Source organism: Myotis nattereri (genome assembly GCF_964212035.1).
Source record: "Myotis nattereri genome assembly, chromosome: 18".
In the NCBI taxonomy this organism is placed as follows: domain Eukaryota; kingdom Metazoa; phylum Chordata; class Mammalia; order Chiroptera; family Vespertilionidae; genus Myotis; species Myotis nattereri.
In genome coordinates, this window is record NC_138093.1 from 4,639,334 (window position 1) to 4,662,367 (window position 23,034).

The window sequence follows — 23,034 nt, forward strand, 5'->3', positions numbered from 1 at the left end:
GAGTCATGAATTGAGTTGAGACTCGAATGATTAATAAGCTTTTGGACAGGTGAAGATGACCCACTAAACATTCATCTATTCTTTTTTCGCCTCCTTTTGTTATTCAAAGACTATTTTCTCAGTGAATATGAAGTCTTTAGGATGGAAATTGCCTGCATCTCAGAGTGACTACACATATGAAAGTATTAACAGTAACAAGATATATCATCCAACTTATTATTATTGCGTTCTTGGTCTTCACACATGAAACCAGCCTATTCTTTGCGGAAGGGGGGAGGGGGGGAGGGGGGAGGGGTCTCACTGTTCATTTCCTCATTTGGAATTTCTAACACCGGAGAGGGTGCTAAGTCAGTAAAGCTGGTGCTTCCACCACTTGGGTCTCTAACATCTTCCATGTGTAAACACACCCATAAATAAAGGTGCTGGTGTTGGGAGGAGAAAGCTCCTTTCATAGGCAGCTTAGCACAAGCCACTCCCCGCACAGAGAGGATTGTTACAAGACCCGGCTCATAATGAAACACCCTCTAGTTCTCTTCACTGAACAATGTTTCTCTTCTCTTTTTCAAAGATGGTACTCATGTCCATTTTCGGAGGTTCTGTTTATGTGTCTGTTGAATAGGTGTTGGAATAGTAGCCTTAGAGCTTATCACCATCGATGACTCGACAGACGGCAGGGTGTAGCTACAAGGGTCACAAATTGTAGTAGAGCCCAGAGGAAACTGAGGCTCGTCCCCGGGGAGAGTGGGTGCCCTTGGCTGTCAGTCAGAAGCGAGCCCAGCCGCTGTCAGGAATGGTCGTAGCCATCCCTTGCTTCCTTGCCGTGAGTGTGGGTCAGTGTTCCAAACAGGTCGTCAGCGCAGAAGAGAGAGCCTCAGCCACTGACAGACACTAGGGCAGGGGTGGGCGACCTTTTTGTGAGTGCGTGCCAAAATCAGCAAAATCTCTGACTCAAAATTCTGCGTGCCAACCCTAATATTTTGAGAACATGTTACACCTACTTGATGTCTCTTAAGGTGTACGTATGTGAAGAACCTTGAAGAAATAAAATTCATTCGAGCAACAAAAACACAGTATATGATGATGAAAAATACATTTATTTTTTAATGTATACAGGTACACTGATAGTCCGACAGGTGACTTTATGACTCCGTTTGATAGTATCAGTGGGACTTTTGCTGCTGCATCACTGATGACAGAGATTTTACATTAGGTTTATATTTCGTGACCTTCAGAGATATGCACGAGCTACTACTTTCATCCATCAGGCTACTCCTATTACGAGACTTAACAAAATTCATCACTGAGAACAAAGATTCACAAGCGTATGTGGATGAAACCAAAACACTGGTCGGATCTAGGAAGGCAGGGAGAGTTAAGGCAGAGGCATAGAAATTGCTCTTCCCCTCTCTCATCAATCCATGTCTATGGTCTTTAAGATAACTTGTTATGTAAAATTATTTATTTATCTAAGATGTACCTACACTGAATTTATCTGAAAAATAAAAATGTCGATATTAAGAAAAAAATTGTAAATGGAAGATTATAAGAGAGGGTTTCGCGTGCCAGGAAATGTTACCTGCGTGCCATGTTTGGCACACGTGCCAGGGGTTGCCCACCCCTGCACTAGGGAAACCAACACCCCTTGTTGAAGAATTGCATTTTCCTCCCTAAGAAAGAGTATTGCTTCTTTGCCCAATCCACGACATCTGCCACAGGAGACAGCAAATGTAAAACACCACCATATTTCTTTGTCTTTATGAAACTTGGCTTTCTTTCTATATTTTCATCCTGGATCCTGGAAGAGGCCAGACTAGTTTAAAAACACACACAGCCCAGCTGGTGTGGTTCAGTGGTTGGGCGTCAACCCATGAACCAAGAGGTCACTGGTTCAATTCCTTGTCAGGGCACAAGTCCGGGTTGCGGGCTCGATCCCCAGTGTGGGGAGGGGAGGGTGCAGGAGGCAGCCAATTGATGATGTTTCTCTCTCTCATCAGTGTTGCTATATCTCTATCCTTCTCCCTCTTTCTCTATAAATCAATAAAAACATATTTAAAAATACACGCACACAGAGGAACATTTTCAGTTCTGACTGTGACAGATCTTGGTCCTCGACCCCCCGGCTGGGGTGTCCTGGTTCTCTCCTTTGAGTGACACACCCCTTCCTGCATACATTGCTCTGACCTCCACTCAAGGTCATGCCATCAACCTAGGCTTTAACTCTCTAGAGAATAAGGCCCGTGCTTGGGGAGTTACCATTTATAACCTGCTCCCTCAACAGACATCAAGTTGGCCTTTGCAGTTCTGCAGTCGAAGACGTTGCACGCGGGGATGTATTTCTGTGGAAACTGCAGATTCTGTTGTGGCCTCTCATATATCATAGCCTCACACACAGGCACCGAAGGCGAGGCCTCGGCTGAGGACCCCAAACCACTGCCACGGGTAGGCTTAGGCTTGCTAGGACACAAGCACCTTTTCCCTGAGCCGGGTGACCCGGCTCTGAGACTCCTTTGTGATGAGCGCATTGGCCGTGAGAGGGGCAGCTGAGGACCGACACTCAGGCTGGTTCGGGGCCTCGGTGGGAAACGCTTCTGATGGGCGATGCGGTCCTAGGCGTGAGAGCAGCTGATGGAACCGTGGGGGCTCCAGGACATAAATCGGACTAGCTCACTGTCATATGGTTGTCTTTCTTTTTAAGCAAATAAGAATTGTCCAAGCTGGGCTGGCTCAGTGGATAGAGCTTCGGCCTGCGGACTGAAAGGTCCCGGGTTCGATTCCAGTCAAGGGCACATGCCCGGGTTGCAGGCTTGGTCCCCAGTGTGGGGCCTGCAGGAGGCAGGCAATCCATGCTTCTCTGGCATCATTGATGTTTCTATCTCTCTCTCCCTCTCCCTTCCTCTCAGAAATCAATAAAAATATATTCTTTAAAAAATAAACAAAAAGAACTGTCCTCTGGTTTCAGGGAGAACAGAGCAGAACACTGTGGTTCCAGCCCACACGCAATTGTCATAGATGTGATGGTATCCCAGCAGAACCGCTGAGGTGTGGCCGTAGTGTGGGTACCTGCAGGGGGTGGGGGAGGGGGACCCCTTGGTTTTGGAGCAGGATGGTCTCGGAGCTTCAGGCCCCAGGAATGGACCCCACCAGCTGGGATTAGCATTCCTCCCAGTGGGGTGTGAGGACAGGCTGTGTCAGAGCCCCACCCACCCACCCCCAGGGCACTTGCTGCAAATCCGCCTTTTCCCCTGGAGCCTGTAGGTGGCACTGGAGCCACAACCAGGTGACACAGGTGAGAAAAGGCCCGGTGACCACCAGGCCAGCCTCACTGACAATGACCTCTTGTCTCTCCTCTGCCCAGGTGCAAATGTAACCTCCACGCCACGGTGTGCGTGTACGACAACAGCAAACTGACCTGTGAGTGTGAGCACAACACCACAGGGCCCGACTGTGGGAAATGCAAGAAGAACTACCAGGGCCGGCCTTGGAGCCCAGGCTCGTACCTCCCCATCCCCAAGGGCACCGCCAACACCTGTGAGTAGCTCGCTCCTCACCCCGGCTTTTGTGCGCAGCTGAGGCTCCCGTCCCTGTCCCCCCACTTTTAAGCACATGTCAGCGCTGGTCGTGTTCGTTTCCGTCTGCCGGTGTTCACATCACGTGGGCTGGGAAACGATGGAAATCGCAGGAGGAATGTTTTTTCTGAGTGGGTGAAACAGGTGCTTTCTCCTCCCCCAGATTAGTTTCCTATAAAAATAACAAAGACATTCAAACTCTAAGTCGATGTGAACCATAAATAACTTCTGGGAAAGTTTCTAAATATTTGCAGTCGTTTCTCACGCTGGGTGACCTGAGAGACGCTTTGTTCAGAAATGCTTCCCTCTCCGATTTTAGCCGCAGCCCAACTTTGTCCACTGAAATAATTGGCTTTCCCCAAACCCCCGTGGTTGAGATGTTACCCGAGGCCTGGGTCCTGTTAGCAGAGGCGCCCTTTAGAACAGGGGTGGGGAGCGTCCGGCCCGCGGGCCATATAAGGCCGGTGAAATCATTGGGTCTGGCCCTGCCAAGGCATTAGAGGCGAGTTAACTAAATGTTTGACCAAATAGAACAGGCTAATTTTTAAGTTGATGATTTTGAATGGCCGGGGAATGATGTGGTAAATATCCAAATGGCCCTTGGCAGGAAAAAGGTTCCCACCCCTGGTTTAGATAAAGAGAGTGACAGTAGGCGTGCGAGGGCCACAATGAGAAAAGAAATGTTTGTGTCCCTGTAAAAGAGCGAGGTATTCCCTGTGTTTACAGGACCCCTGGGGGGTGCCCTGTGACCACTTGCGTGTGCCCCCCTAAAACCATGCTGTGACACACTCAAGGAGAGAAGCCATCATTTCCAGACGATTCGCCCAATCCCAGGAATGGGCCCCTTAGCCATTTGCACAAGCCCAGAATTGCCATCTTTCAAAAGCAGAGGAGGGGTGAGGTTGAGCCCACACCCACCCAGGTGAGAAGAAGCTACAAGAGCAGGAGCACTCACAAAGCCACCTGCTCCGTGCAAGGCAGGGAATGTTCCCAGGAGCCTCAAAGCCACAGCTGGGAGAAGCCAAAACCTAAAACCAGTACCACCGGCCCCAGGGCCTTATCAAGGTAGACGTAAGAGCAATGAGCCCAATAACAAGCCATGGAGGGTGGGGGCATGAAATGATGATGAAATTTCTATGAAGCAGAGGAAAAAATCTCTCAGTATAAGGGGATTCGGTTTCTATCTGTGTTAAAGGGAAAAATGGCCATCCAGCTCCTGAAATTAATACACAAAGCCCCGTTGGGCAGAAATGTTGATTTTTCAGGGGGGTTTTATTAACTGAGCCTCTCCCGGGCGTTCCTGGGTCACCACGGGCCATCGCTCATGAATTCCGAAGGAACCCCGAGCTTATTTGTTCTGCTGCCCAGTGGCCGGCTATCTAAGCATCCCCATCGCCACGGTCGTCAAATTGAGTTTAAAAGCTCCCCACAGTGAAAATGGCTCCGATTTCATTCTCAGCGTCTGCCACGTCTTCAGTGAGACAGGACGGAAGAAAGTCAAGTTCACCATCACTGGCGGGCATCCCGGTGGGCCCGCGGGGCAGGCCAACGTGTCCAGGCCACCAGAAGGGCGGCTGGGCACGCTGCTGTCCAAGCCGTTGGCTTCCATGCTAGCAGGACCCTGTTCTTCTACCTGTAACTGTGCCTCCACGTCTGTTTGTTTCAAGACGATCGCACTGGGGAAACCTCCTGGTGGCAGCCACACTTTTCATGGAAATGAACGTCTTGTTCCATTCTCCGTGGGATCGACTGCACACCCGCGTCGTTTGATTATTGCAGAACATCCGTCCACTCCCTGGCCCCAGGAACGCAACCTCCTCGGGTTTCCTCGGCGACTCCGTTGGCCATCCCCCTCTCCCCTTTTCCTGTCCTTCCATAGACTGTTGGACTCTCCCCCGTCTCTGTAAAATAGGAAGGCGACAGGTGGGCACGGTGGCCAAGGAGGTTGGACGAATGTTTCAATTCTCAACGTGCAGGAAATCGGATTAAAGATCCTAGAGCTTACCTACGATGGTCTTGTCTTGCGATGGAAACTTCTCACAATGGCACCAACTCCTTACCTGAACTCTCTGCCGTATCAGACGGTGCTGCAACGTGCCCATGGGTGAAAGGCAGCACTCCGGTGGCCTAGCACGCACGGGCTCCAGGACCCCACACCGGCCCGTCCATTCACTAGCCGTGTGACCTCGAAGAAGCCGACGAACCTCTCCAACCCTCGGCTTCCCCGCCTGGACTGTGGGGATCAGGGCGGCGCCTGTCCCCGGGCATTCGAGAGAACTGAATAAGCTAATGCAGCAACGTGCGCGGCGTGACACTTGCCACCCGCTGAGTATTCAAACTAAGTTCATCTTTTGGCTTCTTTTCCTACGCAGACTTGTCCCTACCGGAGGACAGTTTTCATTGTTATCACACTTATTTCTTAGCATCAATAGTGAGTGTCTCTGCATTTCCAACCACGTTCTTTTTCTTTTTAAGTAGAGAAAGAATTATACTGGCCCCAGTTTCTTTTCCTGTCCAGGTTAGCATCATTAACTCCTTTTTCCGGGTGGTACGATGTTCACGTCTCTTACCTGGTTGCTTGCCCAGGAAATTGCTCTCATTTTTTTAGCGTGGGAATTTAAAGTCAAGCACAGGACTGGTAGCGCTGTTATGATTCTCATTGTATAGTAGCTTTTTCTTATGCATGTGCATACATGAGCGCGGGCACATGCGCGCGCAGCCCTCCCTCAAACCGCCCCCCCCCCCCCCACACACACACACACAGACCTGTGACTCCATTTGGTGAATTACAAGTCAGCTCTCGAGGAGGGACACTTAGGAGATGCCATATCCTAATTCAAAAATGTAAAACCTAAGAAGTAAAAGAGAAGTGGCCGTGGCCTCCATCCCCTCAGCATCAACTTCTCGGTGACTTGGGGATGACACCCATGCTGGGTAGTCCCTGGATGTGCGCATCGAAATCTTCCCCTTATTTCTAAACAGAAATGGGTAGAAATGATGTTTTATCAGTAAGACATCTCTCTCCTTTTCCCTATTGATCTTCATGTTGTTTCTGAGGGAATTCTGTTTTGAATGTTACTTCTTCTAGCTTCTGACTCCACAGCAACTCCGTCCAGATTCTCTTGAGGCTCACTGACCAGCTCATGAATAAAAGAATTAAGTAGCACCTCTTTCAATTCTAATCCCCGTAGAATAACACACAATATTTTTCTACATAGAGATGCTGCAAACGTAATAATCAACCTTAGAAACTATCACTCTAGGAAAGATCTATAATAATAAAAGCATAATATGCTAATTAGACCAAACTTCCCGACAACCTTCCGGACGAAGCCAGGGCTACAGGGCCAAGCCCCTTATATGAATTTCGTGCATCTGGCCTCTAGTAATATAATATTACCAAACGGCTTTCCATACTGTGTTCTATGACCCTTAAAAGAATTTGCCCTAACCGGTTTGGCTCAGTGGATAGAGCGTCGGCTTGTGGACTGAAGGGTCCCAGGTTCGATTCCGGTCAAGGGCATGTACCTTGGTTGCAGGCACATCCCCAGTAGTGGGTGTGCAGGAGGCAGCTGATAGATGTTTCTCTCTCATTGATGTTTCTAACTCTCTGTCCCTCTCCCTTCTTCTCTGTAAAAATATCAATAAAATATATTTTTTAAAAAGTATTTAATGGCCAAGAAATTTTGAAAAATGCTGTCCACTATCCTAACTCTTAGCTATTCACATCACCTTATCCTAACTCTTAGCTATTCACATCACCTTATTTAAAAAATTGGAGAATCCTGTAGTCAAGTAGCCAATTTAATCTACTGTCTCCCAGATTCCTTGTTCATGGGACACTAATAACTTTCTATTTCTAAACTACTCTTTGGGGGACAGGCTATTCTAATCTGTTTCTTCAGGCTGCAGATAGAAATGTCATGGAGGCAGACAGCAAGCCCAGCTAGTTGAGCTGTATTCAATCTTCCCCTTTCCCTCTACCTACACGGTCTGATATTCTCCCAAGAAAGAAAATTAAATTGGTCTGACACTGACATTATTTGTTTGCTCAGAAATCCAACTTGAGTTGTTGTACACTAGCCAGGGCCCCTCGGAGTGAGGGAAAGTAATTGGCGGTGGTTCCCTTCTTTTCTCTGGTATTACATTTGCATTGACCGGTTTATATTTTCCCAGGTTAACACATATGTGTCATCATCCAGACAATTTCCAAAGTGTTCTAAGTGCGTTAGCTCATTCCTAACTCACAGCAGCCTTATAGGAAGATGCTACTGTTCTCATGCTGTAGACGTGGAAGTGGATGACGGTGGAGGGGAAGGAACCTTGGAGGTTTACATAGCGAGTCAGGGTCAGAACCCAGCCAGGACTTGACCCCATCTTGCTTCTCAGGGGACCTCAGTGGCTTCCTCTGGTCTCTGCTTCTCTCCCGCTCTCTCCTGCTTCTCTCCCTGGATCTCTACTTGTTGTTTCTTTGCCTTCAAAGAACCCCCTTCTGCCCTTGCTTTACATTTTCTGACCCCACCCCCCGCCTCTTCTCGATCTACAGGCGTTTTTTGCTTTCTTGATATTCCGATCCATACCTGGGTTTTAGTTCTTAGTATTATTGGTTCAACAGTAATCTACCAGTTACAGCCTGAATTTTTCTAATGAATCCAGACAATTTTTCCAGCTGTGCAAATCTCAAAGTCAACACCCTGGATACCGAAGTCATCCTTCTCTTTGCTCTCAATGGAAATTCTGCTCATTTTCAAGACCGCTCTTCAATGTCAGCTCCTCTGCATGGCCTACCAGGCTCTCCCATCCCACATCAACTGCTCTTTCCTCTCTGGAGTCTTGGCAATGTATGGACACTTACAATTGATTATCTATCACCGAAATTCTAATAATAATGACAGTTACTCTTGATTAAGCTCGCCAGAGGCTTTTAGACTTTGGGAAGTGCTTTGTGTGCTTTCTTGCATTCAGTCCTCCCTGCCCCACCCCACCCCCCATTTTACAAATAAGGAGACACAAGCACAGAGAGGTTAGTTAGGTGCCTCAAGGTCCCACAGCAAATGCATGACAGAGCAAGATTTAAACTCAGCTCTGTTTGACTTCGGGAGCTAAAATGCTAGCCATTTAAGAATGGGGCCATCTATTTCCTATAAGTGTTTATGGAATTAATTATCAGGTGAACGAATAAGTGAACCGAAAGAACCCTATCGTGCCCTTGTGGGTACATTGACCTCCTGTTGACGTTCCTGTGTCTCCTGGAAAGTGGCCTTCGCTGCTCATCGGCTCCAACACAAGGGGCCCAGGGGACGCAGTCTCCTAAGGAAGAGCCCCCCTGAGAACGTGAAGGGAACACGGTAGGAGAAAGGCTCACTTTGTTTCCCTGGCTGCTCATGGCCCCTCCAGTCACCTGGAGGTGACACACCGCCTGGCTGGTTTTCACAGGCCTCCCCAAGTGGCATTCCTGGCCTCGGCGACCGGACCACCAGCCTTCCAGATGCGGAGCCTGTCGGCCCAATAGGAGAGGACCTTCCTTGCAGAGCCTTGGGTGCGTGAACCAGCCCGTGGGCCCGATCTAGAAAGCCCCAAATGCCAAACTATCCACGCAACCACCAGCCTGCAGTCTCTTATCGGAAGCTCATGAGGCCAGATAGGCCCTGGAATTCAAAAGCTTTAGCATTTTGAGGGGTCATGCAGCGTGCCAACTTTCATGGCAGCAACGCCCACAGCTGAACAGCAGGTAGCACCACTCAATCCAAATCCCAGTCTCTTTCCCAACTTACTGACATGATCGTGGGCAAGCTCTTCATGTGTGAGTTTTTCCCAAAAACTTTAGATACAGTTCATTTAGATATCATTTCCACGAAATACACCTGAGTGTTGACCTCATTGGGTTGTCATAAAAGTGAAACAAATTCGTGCATGTGAGGCATCTGGAAGAGTGGCAGGAGCACAGTCAGCGCGCAATACACTCCGCTGCTGTTGTCATTTGAATTTCACCGAGATCCCACACCAGGACCCATCCCAGTCCGGTCAGCAGTGTCTCCCTTTGGCGACAGCTCTATGGGGGAGATAAAGTGTGTCCACATGTCAGTTGCTCCCCCACAGTGTGGAAGGACTGTGCCGGAGTCCGGACTGCCCCAGACCTTAGGACCAGTGTAGTCTCTCCCCTGTGAGTCGGTCTCCTTGCGGAGCCAGATAATCATCAGAAGGCTGCTTGCCAAGCACGGGGTCACGAAATGTAAATGACTTGAATGCTAATAACATCGGGTGGAAACACCCTGACACATGCCTCTGACCACAGGCCAGCCTCCCCAGCATCAGCGGCACAGAGGTCAAGGTGGGAGGTTCCCCATCCCTCTTCCTGAGACACTGCTAGGCCACCCTGCCACCACGTGCAGGGCACCCCTCTTCCGACTATTCTTCACACATGTCAATCAATCCGCTAAGGCCACCTCTGTTGTTTGTCATGTACACTCAGGCCCCGGAGCCCTTCTGTTGGCATAAGGTGGCTTTAGCCATCTCGGATTGGATCCCCTGTACGATGATGCCACAGCGCAATGCTGTAAAGGCGGTCTTTCCTTCACCTTCACGTTCCTGGAAGACGGCTCTGTACAGCCCTTTGGACCAGGGACCAGGGCTGGGAGGGCGTCGGAAGTAATGGCAACAGAACACACCCGTGTTCTTACTCATCACCCGCGTCTTCATTGGCGGGGCTTTTGCAGGTAGAGCTCCTGGTGGCCGCAGTCTGGTCGCTTATTCGATGGGCCTTTTTGAAACCATCTGTCCCGTGGCTTAGGGGCGCTGTCACTGGTGTGAGATAGGATCTCACTCATTGACTCATCCCCCACCCCGAAGAAGCCCACTTTCAAGAAATGAACTGTATTCCTATCTCAGTTCCTTCAATATTTAAAAGATTCCTCGTGACTTGCTCGAAGCTCTTTTAATAGATGCAATGGGTTTATTAAGTTCTTCACCAGTTGTCTGTGGGGAACCAAAACCCAGGTGTTTGGACATTAAATAAGAAACATGAGGGAAAGAAGAACATTTGAAACTACACCAGTAGACATCCCTTGGCAGTCAGTTGTTCTTAACTTCAAAAAGCTCTTTTCCAACCAGCAGTCGAAAAAAATCTTTTCGAAGCAATTCCCATTTGACAGCAATGGAGGAGGACGCGCTCACCTGGTGACATCTCACAAAAAGGCCAGCCGCAGCGTGAGGAAGAGCCTGAATTTTAAGCATCCAAATGTCAGCTGATGGAAAACAGGATCGCATGATAGCCTGGCTTAGGGGGTTTGTCGCTGCAGCGAACACGGCTCTCTGTGCGGGGCTCCCCGAAGGAACAGAGACAGTTTTGCATGAGTCTGAGGTGCTTTACTGCAGCAAGGGTTTCATCAGTCTTGGGGATTGGCTCTCCATGGCGGGGGGCCTGAGAACTGAGAACTTCGCTTTGCATTATGCATGGCCCTCTAGCTCCCTGTGAGTTTGCAAGCGCATGAGACGTCTCTTCCTGCAGCCCAACTTCCATTCTCTCTGACGGATTACAAAAGGCAAGCAGCCTCCCCCAGTGGAGCAGGGCTTTCAATCACAATCATGGGGAAATTTGGAGCCTCCCGCCATTGATACTAAAATGATGATGCGGCCATCATTCCTCACTCAACAGGGGATTTGCAAAGGAAAGAAAATTTCAGTACCAAGTCACTGTCGCTTGTGGCAAGGCAGCTTACAGAGCGTGGGGTCAGGAGTTCAGCTCCCCTCTGCAGAGAGCGTGTGCAGCTTGAGCTGCTGCACGGACAGTGCTGAAACATGGAGATGGAAATTGAGGTCTCCGGTTTGGGTTGATCAGTGATCAGTAATTGAGCTGAAGCCCCATAAACTCTGTTCATTTAAAATTGAAAGATTCTGGCCCAGCCAGCATGCATCAGTAGTTGACTGTGGACCTATGAACCAGGTCATGGTTCAATTCCTGGTCAGGGCACAGGCCCGGATTGTAGGCTCAATCCCCAGTGTGGGGCGTGCAGGAGGCAGCCGATCAATGGTTCTCTCTCATCATGGATGTTTCTATCTTTCTCTCTCCCTTCCTCTCTGAAATCAATAAAAATATATTTTAAAAATAAAGATAAATGAAATCTAGAGAATTTTAATGTATCTAATAATGGAACGTAGGATCTCATTCCTTCCAAGGTGTTCACAAGGAATGGCAAGCTTTTATTTCTCCTTCGCCCCTCCCTTTGAAGAAATAAGAAAACAGCTCTTGGTTTTAAAGAAAACAAAGCTAGGAATCTACAGGGATCAATTAAAATAAGCAGAGGGCAGTCGTTCAAAAAAATAAATACTAAAATAGAAGTTTAATGATTCCTACAATTACCACCTGCTCGTACATTTCACGATGTAACCAGCACGTCCGAACAGCTCATTAACAGCTGCCTTGTATGGACTATGTACCGTGTGTCAGACACTTTTATGGATTATCCCATTCAACGCGCACAGCAGCCCTTTGCCGTAGACATCATTAGCCCCTCTCCAGTGAGGAAACGGGTAGAGCTGGGGAGCTTGCCCGCAGCCACCCAGCTCATCGGGGGCAGAGCAGGGCTGTCCCTCAGTGCAATCTGACTTCCATCTCATGCTCTCAACCCGAATTTAGTGGAGAAGATATGAATCTCTGACTGTTAATTGGCGATATCTATCATGGGGTTGCTTGTTTGATGAACCAACTGCATCAATAATCGTCATCATAGCAAGGATGGAGCTAGCACGTACTACCTGCCAAGCCATGTTTTGAGTGCTCTGCATATGACAATTTCTGTCATCTTTGCAAACACGATGAGGCAGGAAACCGAGCCTCCTGGAGCCTAAGCAACTTACCCCAAGGTCACACAGGCAGCAAGTGCAAGAGCAAGGCTCCCAACCCGGACAGCTGGTGCCTCTCCTCTTGGCCAGGAGTCTTCTTTTTTTTTTCTTCTTAATATATTTGTATTGATTTCAGAGAGGAAGGGAGAGGGAGAGATAGAAACATCAATGATGAGAGAGAATCATGGATCAGCTGCCTCCTGCACCACCCCCACTGGGGATCAAGCCCGCAACCGGGGCATGTGCCCTTGACCAGAGTCGAACTCAGGACCTTTAAGTCTGCAGGCTGACGCTCTATCCACTGAGCCAAACTGTCTAGGGCCCGTTTGAAATGAATAAAACTATTGAAAAAAAAGACCGTACCCTTTTATGTAATGATGTTTACTTTGAATTTATATTAGTTCACACAAACACTCCATCCATGCTTTTGTTCCAGCCCTCCGGTCCAGTTTAAGAACCCATTGTGGCCCTCGAGTCAAAAAGTTTGCCCACCCCTGGTCTAGAGCATTGGCCAGGAGTTCTCATCTGGATGCACACTACATCCATGCCCATGGTTATTCCAAGTTCAGTGCGTTCTGAAATGGTTCCACCACCTTCGCACAACTTGGAAAAATCTATGAAGTCCATGGTCAATGGGAACAATCTAGTGTATTCTCGAATTAAGTTTCTATTATGGAGTTTAATCCACATATCTGATGAGTGAAAGAAGAACAAGAAATGATGGTTATGTGACAATCAAATAACAGGCCAAATGACTTGCACCCACTAACACGTACTTCTCATGACACATAGAAAGAGACCTATTCCATGATGTGGGTCTATTTGCAGAGGCTCCTGCTGTGTCTGTTTAGTCCTCTGTGCCCAGAACAGAAGCCTAGTTTTGAATATGTTTTGAACCACATACAAATGTCCGTTCACCTTATAGGCCAGTGGTTCTCAACTTTGGCTGCACATTAGAATCACCTGGGAATCTTTTTAAAATCCTGATTTCTGGGCCTCATCCTCCGGAAATTCTGTTGTTGTTTTTTTGTTATGGGGTGAGGCCACAACATTAGTAACAAAGAAACAGAATTTCCGGAGGATGAGGCCCAGAAATCAGGATTTTAAAAAGATTCCCAGGTGCTTCTAATGTGCAGCCAAGGTTGAGAACCACTGTTACAGGCAAACACAACAGGGTTGATATGAAACTGCCTTGAGCCAGCTGTGCAAGTCGAGCCTTGACTTCCTAACGGGGATGAGTTCTGGAGTTCTACCACGAAAGCAACATGGCTTCTGCGGAGGGCTAGATACGCTGCTTTCTCTGTGCCGACGTCCTCGTGATCAGAATGTCATCGCGTTATGTTTCTGAGATTTTTATATTGAGTTCACGACGCCGTGCACTAATACATGTCTAACAGCGTTTCTTTCTCTTTTTTCTTTTTCCCTAGGCATCCCCAGTATTTCCAGCATTGGTAGTAAGTAAAAAAAAAAAAATCACCAAGCAGTCCAGGCTCGCTTCGCTTTGTTGTTCCGCTCCTCAGATCCACTTTCCCCGCCTCCATTTCTGACACGAGTATTTTCTCGGTAGAGTGAATTGTTGGGTTTGTTCTCGGCCCAGATGGGATGCGATCACGGGTGAAATGGTTACCTGGTAGAGCCTGTGGATCAGGCACAGCCCAGCTGTCCTTCATTTTGATCAATGAGGGCCCGCTTCACAGAGGTGCCATTACTTAAGTCCCCTTAGTGGTCGGCAAACTCATTAGTCAACAGAGCCAAATATCAACAGTACAACGATTGAAATTTCTTTTGAGAGCCAAATTTTTTCAACTTAAACGATATAGGTAGGTACCTTGTTATTAACTTCATTAGGGCACGCCTAAGGCTTAGGAAGAGCCACACTCAAGGGGCCAAAGAGCCGCATGTGGCTCGCGAGCCGCAGTTTGCCGACCACTGCTAGCTCATTGAGCGAAAAGAGGAGCAGTCCTATTTACCCAAACTTAGTAACCAACAACCCAGTTGAACGCTCTCCCCTGGACGGGGTACGGTTTCCACCGTCACTTAGAAAATCAGAGAACAGACGCCAGTGAACGCTTGCGTGTTCCTTAGAATCCAGGGAGAATCCCACGAAGCCGGGGGAGGGGATTGTGTTATCCCAGCAGCATCAGTCAGTCGTGGTGAAGGCCTGAAAGGAGCAGGTTTCTGATCCTGATCCGTCTTTCTGGAGAAATGGAGGGGCAAACAAATCGGTCTGTCTGTCCCTCCTAAAATACCGAGAGCCAGGTTTTCCTGATCACTTAGTTTTAAGTTTGCTAGGGAAGAGGGATTAAAATATATATATATACATGCAGCATGGAGGAGTCAGGCTACTAGGAATTTCCGCAGGAAATCTTTTTGTGGAAATATTAGTAATGGAAAGGAAAATGCCCTTCGACCCTCTGGGGAAGTCAGGCCTGGTGCCCCTGCAAAGAGCCCTTCCCAGCTGTCCCGGGAGAATGGCCTGGAGCTTCCTCGTTGTACAAAACCAAGGACCCCTGACAAGAGCCTGAAAAGCTGAGAAGGCCCCAGAACTTTGCAGAATTGCACCCATTTTTACACATCGCACCCTTTCTGGTGGCTCCAACCTCTGGCTGCTGAGTAACGAAAGGGAAAGCAAGCCGTGAGGAAGGCGAGGCTCCACACTGGGAGCAGGAGAGGAATTCTCAGTGGTCTCCCCCTCCCTGGCCTCGGGCGGTGCGGGGTGATCGCAGGGTGACAGCTAAAGTGAGACCAGCCCCAGTCTCCGATCATTTAGGTAAAACGCTTCCCGAGCCTTGTAAGTGCCAGTCAGGTGTTCCCACTCACAAAGCAACCAGTTTACCCAGCCTGGGACCACCCGGATGCGGATTGGTTAAGGCTGGCCGGGGCCGGGGTCGGGCCGGTGCCGAGATAATTGGCAGCTCCGTAAACAGCGGGCGTGCTCTCAGCCACGTGGAGGCCCGCCGGAGCCATGACCCACGCCGTGGCCTCCTCCCCGCGGCCTCCTCCCCACAGCCTTGCTGCTGAGACAGCCTCAGCGCTGCCGCTTGCAGATGAGCAGGACACGACCCAGATGCAGGCCTTGAGGTACAGTAGCATGGATGAGCCTGGGGGGTGGATGATAGGCCTGTAGTGCAACAGAAACGTATGTGCTTCCCCACGGTTTGGTTGATTAAACCAAATCACGGAGTTCTAGTATATTCTCCAATTTCTAGCCAAATTTCCCTTTTCAGCTTCTACCTAATTCTCCACTTACTGAAATATCTAGGAAATGGCTCCATGGATGGTAGAGAATTGTCCTGTATTACACTCCTAGGTCCTTTATGTCTTTGGAATTCCTACTCATCTCCCAGCCTCGCTTATGTCTTTTGCCATAAAGTCTATGAATAGTAGCAGCCAGTCTTTGGCTTGCCCTGTCGCTGGCACTGCCCATGGCGCCTTCTGGAGGGGGGCCACTTCAGATGTGCAGGACCTGCAGCGCTCAGAGGCACTGTAGACACCCCCACAACTTGCTCCTTTCAGGCCTCGCGGGTCGCATTTGCACGTGCATTTGAGAGCAGACAGGGAACCCCGGGAAGCAAGCGGAGGCAGATGGCTGAGGCCGCTGTGGCCATCGGCCTGCCTGGCGTTTCAGAAATGGACGGATGGAAAGTGGTTCTCGGGGCTGGGCGTGTTTGTGTGTGGGGCGTGTCGGGCGTGCTGCATGGGTCTCTCACCGTACTGCTCACGGGACATCTCATCCTGCCGCCTCCGCCTCATGCCTCATCTCCGAGCATCAGCAGATGTTGGCCTTTTACACACCCAGTCGGGAAACCCCAGTTCTGCGGGGCTTTGTTTGTATTTTGAAATCACTGGTGGCCCGCAAGGATGCTGCGTTGTGCCTTGGGGAAATGTGTTCGGCTTTATTATTTATTAGGAAAATTTAGCTCCTGCATCCCTAACCAAAGCCCTCTAGCAGATAGCGTGGTCGCCTGTGCCTGCCTTCAGTGGGCCTCTGGCTGTTCTCCGTGGAGTGCGGTGGGTGTTTCCTTAGATTTTTTTTCCAGAAAACAGGACGTAAGAGCTTCCTGGGGTCACCCACCATCACGCAGGACTAGCTTGCTTGTTGCCTGGCCTTCAGGCCCAGAGATGTGCGATAAAACCATCAGACATGACTGTATCTCTAGGCTGCTTTAATGCCAGTCGCACGGTTCCTTCTTTGTGGGCGCATAGGCACTCTGCCCGGTTCCTTTCCTCAGGAATTCATGGTAGATGACTCGCTGCCTGCTCCAGAGGGCCCAGGAAGGGTGGTTCTAAGGTACAAACCGTGGCCAGGGCTGTTCCCTGTATCCCACAGAAGGAATCAATGAACATAGTCCCACCGAGTGTATATAGAAAGCTGCCCTTACAACAGGTGTAGCACTCAGGAGACCCATCATCAAAGTGCATCTCAAGGAAAACGAATGATGTCTATTATCGACGTAAATTATTAACGTATGTAACCGTAAGTTCGCATACTTACAAGGGCTAAAGATTTTGGAGCCCTGATAGATGTCGGTATGGATCTCGAACTGTCAACACCTGTATTAAGTTGGGTTCAAATGCATGGACAGGGTGGTCGCCCTTTCCGATCATCTGCTAGAAGTTTTTGATACAAATTTCCCATTAAGGTCATTGGTACCTGCTGTTGTCTCTCTATAAGGAAGTAGGTTGTCCACTCATCCCCAAAGGTCCTGGATTTCTGAAAACTCAGTCATTTCTGTGTGCTTTGGCCACTGCTGAAAAAACACTGGTGATGTTGTCAGCAATGAATGAATCCCGAAATAGGTCATCCCTAGGAGCCCTGGCTACCTGCTGGGGTAGGAGTAATTCATTCAGGTTTTTCTTTTTTCTCTTCATGTATTTATGCCCTTATAAGCAAACTCACGATTTATTCAAGTGAACATTTGTTGATGCTGTTGATCCAAATTAATAGTTGGTTTGGTGTGGGCGTCTTTGTTAAGGTGGCAAGCTAATTGTTACCTCCTAACGTATATTATCTGATCCTTCATCCTGAAAAGCAAGTAAATTCGCTAATTATGTCTTTATAACAGTATCTTATAAAGAACATAATTAGAACCGCAAGCATTGGCCTAATGTGCAGATAGGTTTGTGTGGGTGATTATCGCTTTAAAAAGGGATGAGTTGGAGGTTAAAGGTAGGCCATTCGTTGAAATGAAAGATCATGTCCGAAAACACCATTTCAGAAAACTTAGAATTTTTTTTTAATAAATCCAAATATTTCTTTGAAAAGGAACAAAAGAGAGAGGAACATTCTGTGAACCCAAGTAAACATGATTTCCTTAAATGACTTCCAGATGATTGGCATGAAAAGCATAGACCAGTGGTTCTCCACCTTGGCTGCACATTAGAATCACCTGGGAATCTTTTTAAAATCCTGATTTCTGGGGCCCCACCCCATAACAAAGAAACAATTTCCAGAGGATGAGGCCCAGAGATCAGGATTTCAAAAAGATTCCCAGGTGATTCTAATGTGCAGCCAAGGTGGAGAACCACTGGCCTAGACCATGCACAGGTGGAGGTGTTTGGCCATCCCTTCCTCTCCAACTCGCTCAATTCGAGACGACCGTTCACATAAGGGAAATAATTCCGTTTTCCTGTTTGCTCTTACCATGAGCACGGCCTTCGTCACAGAGTTAAAGGTCCACCTCTAATTTGATGTAATTGGCAGGACGAGGAAACCAGGGCAGGGTTACCTGCAGGGGTCCAGCAGCCTGTTGGGAAAGCCCAGGCGTGTTTTCATGCTGGAAAACATTCGAGCTGGAGACCTTGTCAAAGTTGTTCTCCAAGCAGCATCCAGATATTCCTGTTCACGACCGATTTACGGAGGAAAGCTGGGTCGTGAGGAGAATCACAAGGTCAGCCATGTGCCCACCCGAGGTTATTAGCGACCGTGTTCGTGCTCCTCGGGGAGCTGCCGTGTTTGCTTTCTCCCTGCACTTTAATACTTCTAAATCCCTCCAATAAAAGTTTCATTTGAATTGCCCTTTAACTAATTAGGTTTTATATAACGAGGCGGGGGAAGGATCAGGCTAGTGTAGCTCTGCGACAAAGCTGCATTCATTTGGAACTGTTTGCTGATGTTCTAGGAGGAGAGCGGAGGGACTCGGATCTCTCATGTCCCCAGTATCCTCATCTCAGATCCATTTCATATCTGTGTAACTAGCATCTCGCGTCCATGAAACCTTGGTGGTTACCCGAAAGTTGAATGAACATTAGGACATAGCTGCTTCCTTAATCCTGAAGACTAAACCAACTATTTCAATGAAGGAGGAGGAAGTACCCCTTCCTTAAAAAAAAAAAAAAAATCCAAGAGGCTTCGTGAATTTTATTGACTACAATTGCCCACCTTGAGCAAATTGACTTTGTTTCAGGCGTTCATCTCGTCCCAGGTGATGTTAGAATGCTGAGCCACTTTTTAAGTGTGAGCTGCTATCTGTACCTTATCTCCATGGAGTGGGGGAACCCGGAAATTTCTAGCTCAAACAAAGATTTGCCAAGATCTCTGAATGGTCCTGGGATGCATCTTCCGACATGGAGCTGTGAACCCCACACTCAGAGTGTGGGTGTCATTGACCTCCTGGGGTACCAGTGGCGAGCTGGCCAGTGAGCAGCTCCACTTCCTGGGAAGCATGAGACGGAGCTGCTGCTCAGAAGGAGGGAACGTTCCCTCGTGTCTACAGGACTCCATTGCCGAGGGTTGAAAGTGAGGCTCAGTGAGCGAGGGGCTCGCCCATGTAACAAGACCAGGAAGGCCCATCTAGCTCCCACAGCTCAAGCTCATAACCTTAGACCAAGGGAAAGAGAGAAGTCAGAGGGACATCTGGATTTATTGATTCTAACACAGACCCCTTCCCACCCCGGGCATTGCATCTGGGGCCTCTTGGTCCCTGAACGATCCATTTCTGTGCAGGGAACTTCAATGACCTGGGAAAACACAGAAATCCATATTTTTCTAAAATATATTTTTATTGATTTCAGAGAGTAAGGGAGAGGGAGAGAGAGAGAGAGAAAAAAAAAAAATCAATGATGAGAGGGAATCATGGATTGGCTGCCTCCTGCACATCCCCTACTGGGGATCGAGCCTGCACCCGGGCATGTATCCTGACTGGGAATCGAACCCTGACCTCCTGTCTCATAGGTCGACGCTCAACCACTGAGCCACGCTGGCCAGGCCATATATTCGTTACAGAAGTTACAGGGACCACGTCTGAGGAGAGGGGGTCGGGGACTGTTCCTCTGGCACCGACTTCCCAGCATGCTGAGGAAGAGGGAGAAGGCGTAGATGTCAAATGTATTGCAGAACACAGAACATTTCATGAAATAAGCCACGCAGATTAGAAAACATGCTTGCCCATAGCCTGGAACAGTAAAAACCTTTAAAAAGAATCAGGACAGTTGCTTACAACAAAATAAAATCGCGTGTCATCTCAAGGACAGACCCACCGCTGTCACCTGACCGCTATCCTCCCACCGATTTAACGAGGCTTGTTTCTGAGAGCAGGCAGAAGGCAGTGAAGATGGGAAGATTACCCCAGGGCCTGGGGATTTCTGCCGGAAAGCTTTAGGGCTTTGTGTGGATTCCTGTCTAGGCATCCATAATGCTGTCTCGGGGTCCCCTGAGGATCAGCCACAGTCACTACCTACCCGAGGGGCCCTGGGACTCTGCCTCCACCCGAGACGCTCCCCGAAGTGGCACATTGAACGAGGGCTCACCAGCCCCTTTTCCATGGTGACTTTTTCTGCCCAGGGTGGCTCCCTGTGCCCGCCCCCCCCCACCCCCATCGTAGAACCCAAACATCACATAAAAGTTAGTGTTTGTAGGCAACTTCAGGAGCATTTTTCCAACATCATTTTACAGAGGAGGCCACTGTGGCTAAAGGTCAGCTGTGTCCCATCTCAGCTCAGTGTCCAGTTTCTAAACCAGGACTCCTTCCATGGCACCCTGACATTGGGTTGTTGCCATCTCGTCTCATTCACCATGGAAAACGATGGAGTAGGCAGTTCTAGAAAAAAACATAGGAAAGCGTGATCACAATTTACTCTGCATTTAAAGGGTGTCCACAGAGTGAGGTGAACGCTGCCTACGGTTCATGCTGAGTGAACGCCTTGTATGATAGAAGACAAGGTAATATTCTAGAGCAACCCTACTTAGCTGTCCGCTTCACGCTTGCTGTCAGCTTGACACACTATGGACTCAGCAATAGACAGTCAGGTTTGGCAATTCTAACATCGTTCTTCCCAACTTGCAGCACAGAGAGTTTTCCTGGGGGTGCAGAGGAGAAAAAACAAATCCTTCCAGAGCCCCATGCTTAGAACCAGAATCTCCGTTTTTCTGATTCATGGAAATGAACTTCGAGTGCCACAGCCAAACTGTCACATCACAGTTTCCTGAGTTCGCTCGTGAATGAAAAAGAGAAAGTAAGTCAGGCAGGATACGTGTTGATGCACAGTCTAAACCAATGTGCTTCCAAACTTACAAGAAACTCGAAAATTAACATTTTATCTTTAAATGTTAAATATCAACTCTTTTTCGCAGTATTCCAAAAATAATTTCTATTGCTCTCTGAATAGTATTCATCTTCATCGATGTTGGCCCTGGAACTGGGTTGTTCCCTACAGTAAGCTTTTTTTAACATATCAGAACCACTTGCTTTGGGAACAGCTAAAGTTGCAAAAAATAGGAGGCACACCATTATTTTCTCAACTTCCACTCAGCAGGAACTGTTTAGGCGACAGTTATCTGATTTCTATTACAATGGCACCCACAATTAGAATAATAAGAGCTGACATTTACTGAAAGCTCACTGCAGTGACAAGCAAATATTAACTCTGTAGTCCTGACTGGGACCAGCAGGTAGCATCATCATCCCCCTCCCACAGGTGAGAAAGCTTAGACCCAGAGAAGGTGAGGAACTTGTCCAGGTGGTAGAGCTGGGATGCAAATCGATGTGTTACCATTTTTTCCTATTTGTAATTTCTAACTCCTCGAACCAAGTGGCCCACAGGTAAAAATTCTCAGAAGCTTCATGTTATGCAAAGAACTTTTATTGGAATGGCATAGGATAATATAGACTTTGCCTCAATTATACTATTAATATAGCCTCCGAAGTGCCTAATTTTTTTACTTCTGGGAATGAAACATTCGTTAGTAATATTCATTGAATATTTTTGGATCTTAGAGTAATAATAGTAACCAGACAGTAACTGGCTAATTTTAAGTTGTTTTCATTGCAATTATAAAATAAAATAAATCTTTAAAGATTAGGATGAGATAATAAATTAAAAATCTCATGACAGCCAAATAGTAAAGCATGAATGCACAGACAGTAAAATGCTATAGGGATTTAGGGGCCACAAATTTCCATTATCCTTTTTTAGGACATTTTTCCTCCTAAGGAAAAACATAGCGTAGAAATTGGTCCCAGTGGACATAGGCATAGATTAGATTAGGATTTTTGTCTGAGCGCTGATGATCTTGACTTTTCATTATTCAGGAAGGTTAGGCATCCCACATAATAAAACTTATTTGAAAAAAAATGTCTAATTCCCAGGAAATACAAGGGCTATGCACTCCCCACCCCCAAGAAACGATCTTAAGTACATGACACAGAAGAAAATTATATTCTAGGTAGGAGTCAAATGGTAACTGTCTATCTTGGCAATTCCATATAGGCTAGAAACGAACAATTCAAAAGTAGAATGACCTACATTAATTTTTATACATACAGGAAGACCCTAGAGATGGAACCCTGGCATCCTAGGGGAAAATCATGAAACACGAAGAAAAGAGTATATTAAACAAGACAAACCAGTCACTGAAACTGCACATCTCACTTGTTTTTGCCTCCCCTACAGGAAAAAGAACCATGTCAACAAACTAAAATGTTCTTGATTTGATGCTAGGAATACAAATAATTTTTATTTAGAGCCATAACAATGGTTTGGAATTTTTTTCTGAACAACTTCTAGAAATCATACTAATTCCTTGGAAATGCAAATTTTTCATTTTTCCAAAGTGATCATCCCAGTCCAAGTGGACTCGTGCTCTTCACTCACCAAAGTGCTCAGGCGAACAGCAGCATGCCGTCAACAGCCTGCATGTTGTGCCTGCCTGTTACCAAGTGTTTCCTTAGTAACGCTCGGAGACAGATGTGGAGAATTATTACGTGCTTTTCCCATTCATAAAGACCGACAGCTATAGCAATGCCCGCATTAAGATTTCCTTAGCTCTTGTGTATAGCCTATGCTCACAGCAACACTATATCAGCTCTCTACCAAATATTAAAAAACCAAAATTAGAGTGAACGTTCCATGTCTTACAAGAACGTTACTTGCTCTCATCTAATTACAGAGGAAACAATCGGATGATACCTGTTTACCGTCGCCGAGGCACTTGCTATCAATTACTCGGTTATTAGATATTTACAGAGGCCTTCTGCCAGGCTCTGCCCTTCCTCAAAGAGATCCGATCAAATGACAGGGATGAGAACTAGACCTACGAGATGTCAGCCAGCGATATGCAAACGCAGTTCTCACGTGGCAGTGAGCAGCCAGGAGCACTGACTGATTCCCGATTCCCGAGGCCAGAGGT

The 23,034-nt window shown here is 47.7% G+C and overlaps 1 protein-coding gene across 2 annotated transcripts in view; it reads left to right on the top strand.

Moving 5' to 3' along the window:
* NTNG1 (netrin G1) overlaps nucleotides 1-23,034 on the top strand; it is a 221,697-nt gene that overhangs the window by 150,857 nt on the left and 47,806 nt on the right. For both annotated transcript variants that reach the window (XM_081113011.1, XM_081113012.1), the window contains exons 4-5: nucleotides 3,356-3,528; nucleotides 13,835-13,861. In XM_081113011.1, coding sequence (XP_080969137.1) covers nucleotides 3,356-3,528; nucleotides 13,835-13,861 — 200 coding nt within the window. The remainder of the gene's footprint in view (nucleotides 1-3,355; nucleotides 3,529-13,834; nucleotides 13,862-23,034) is intronic.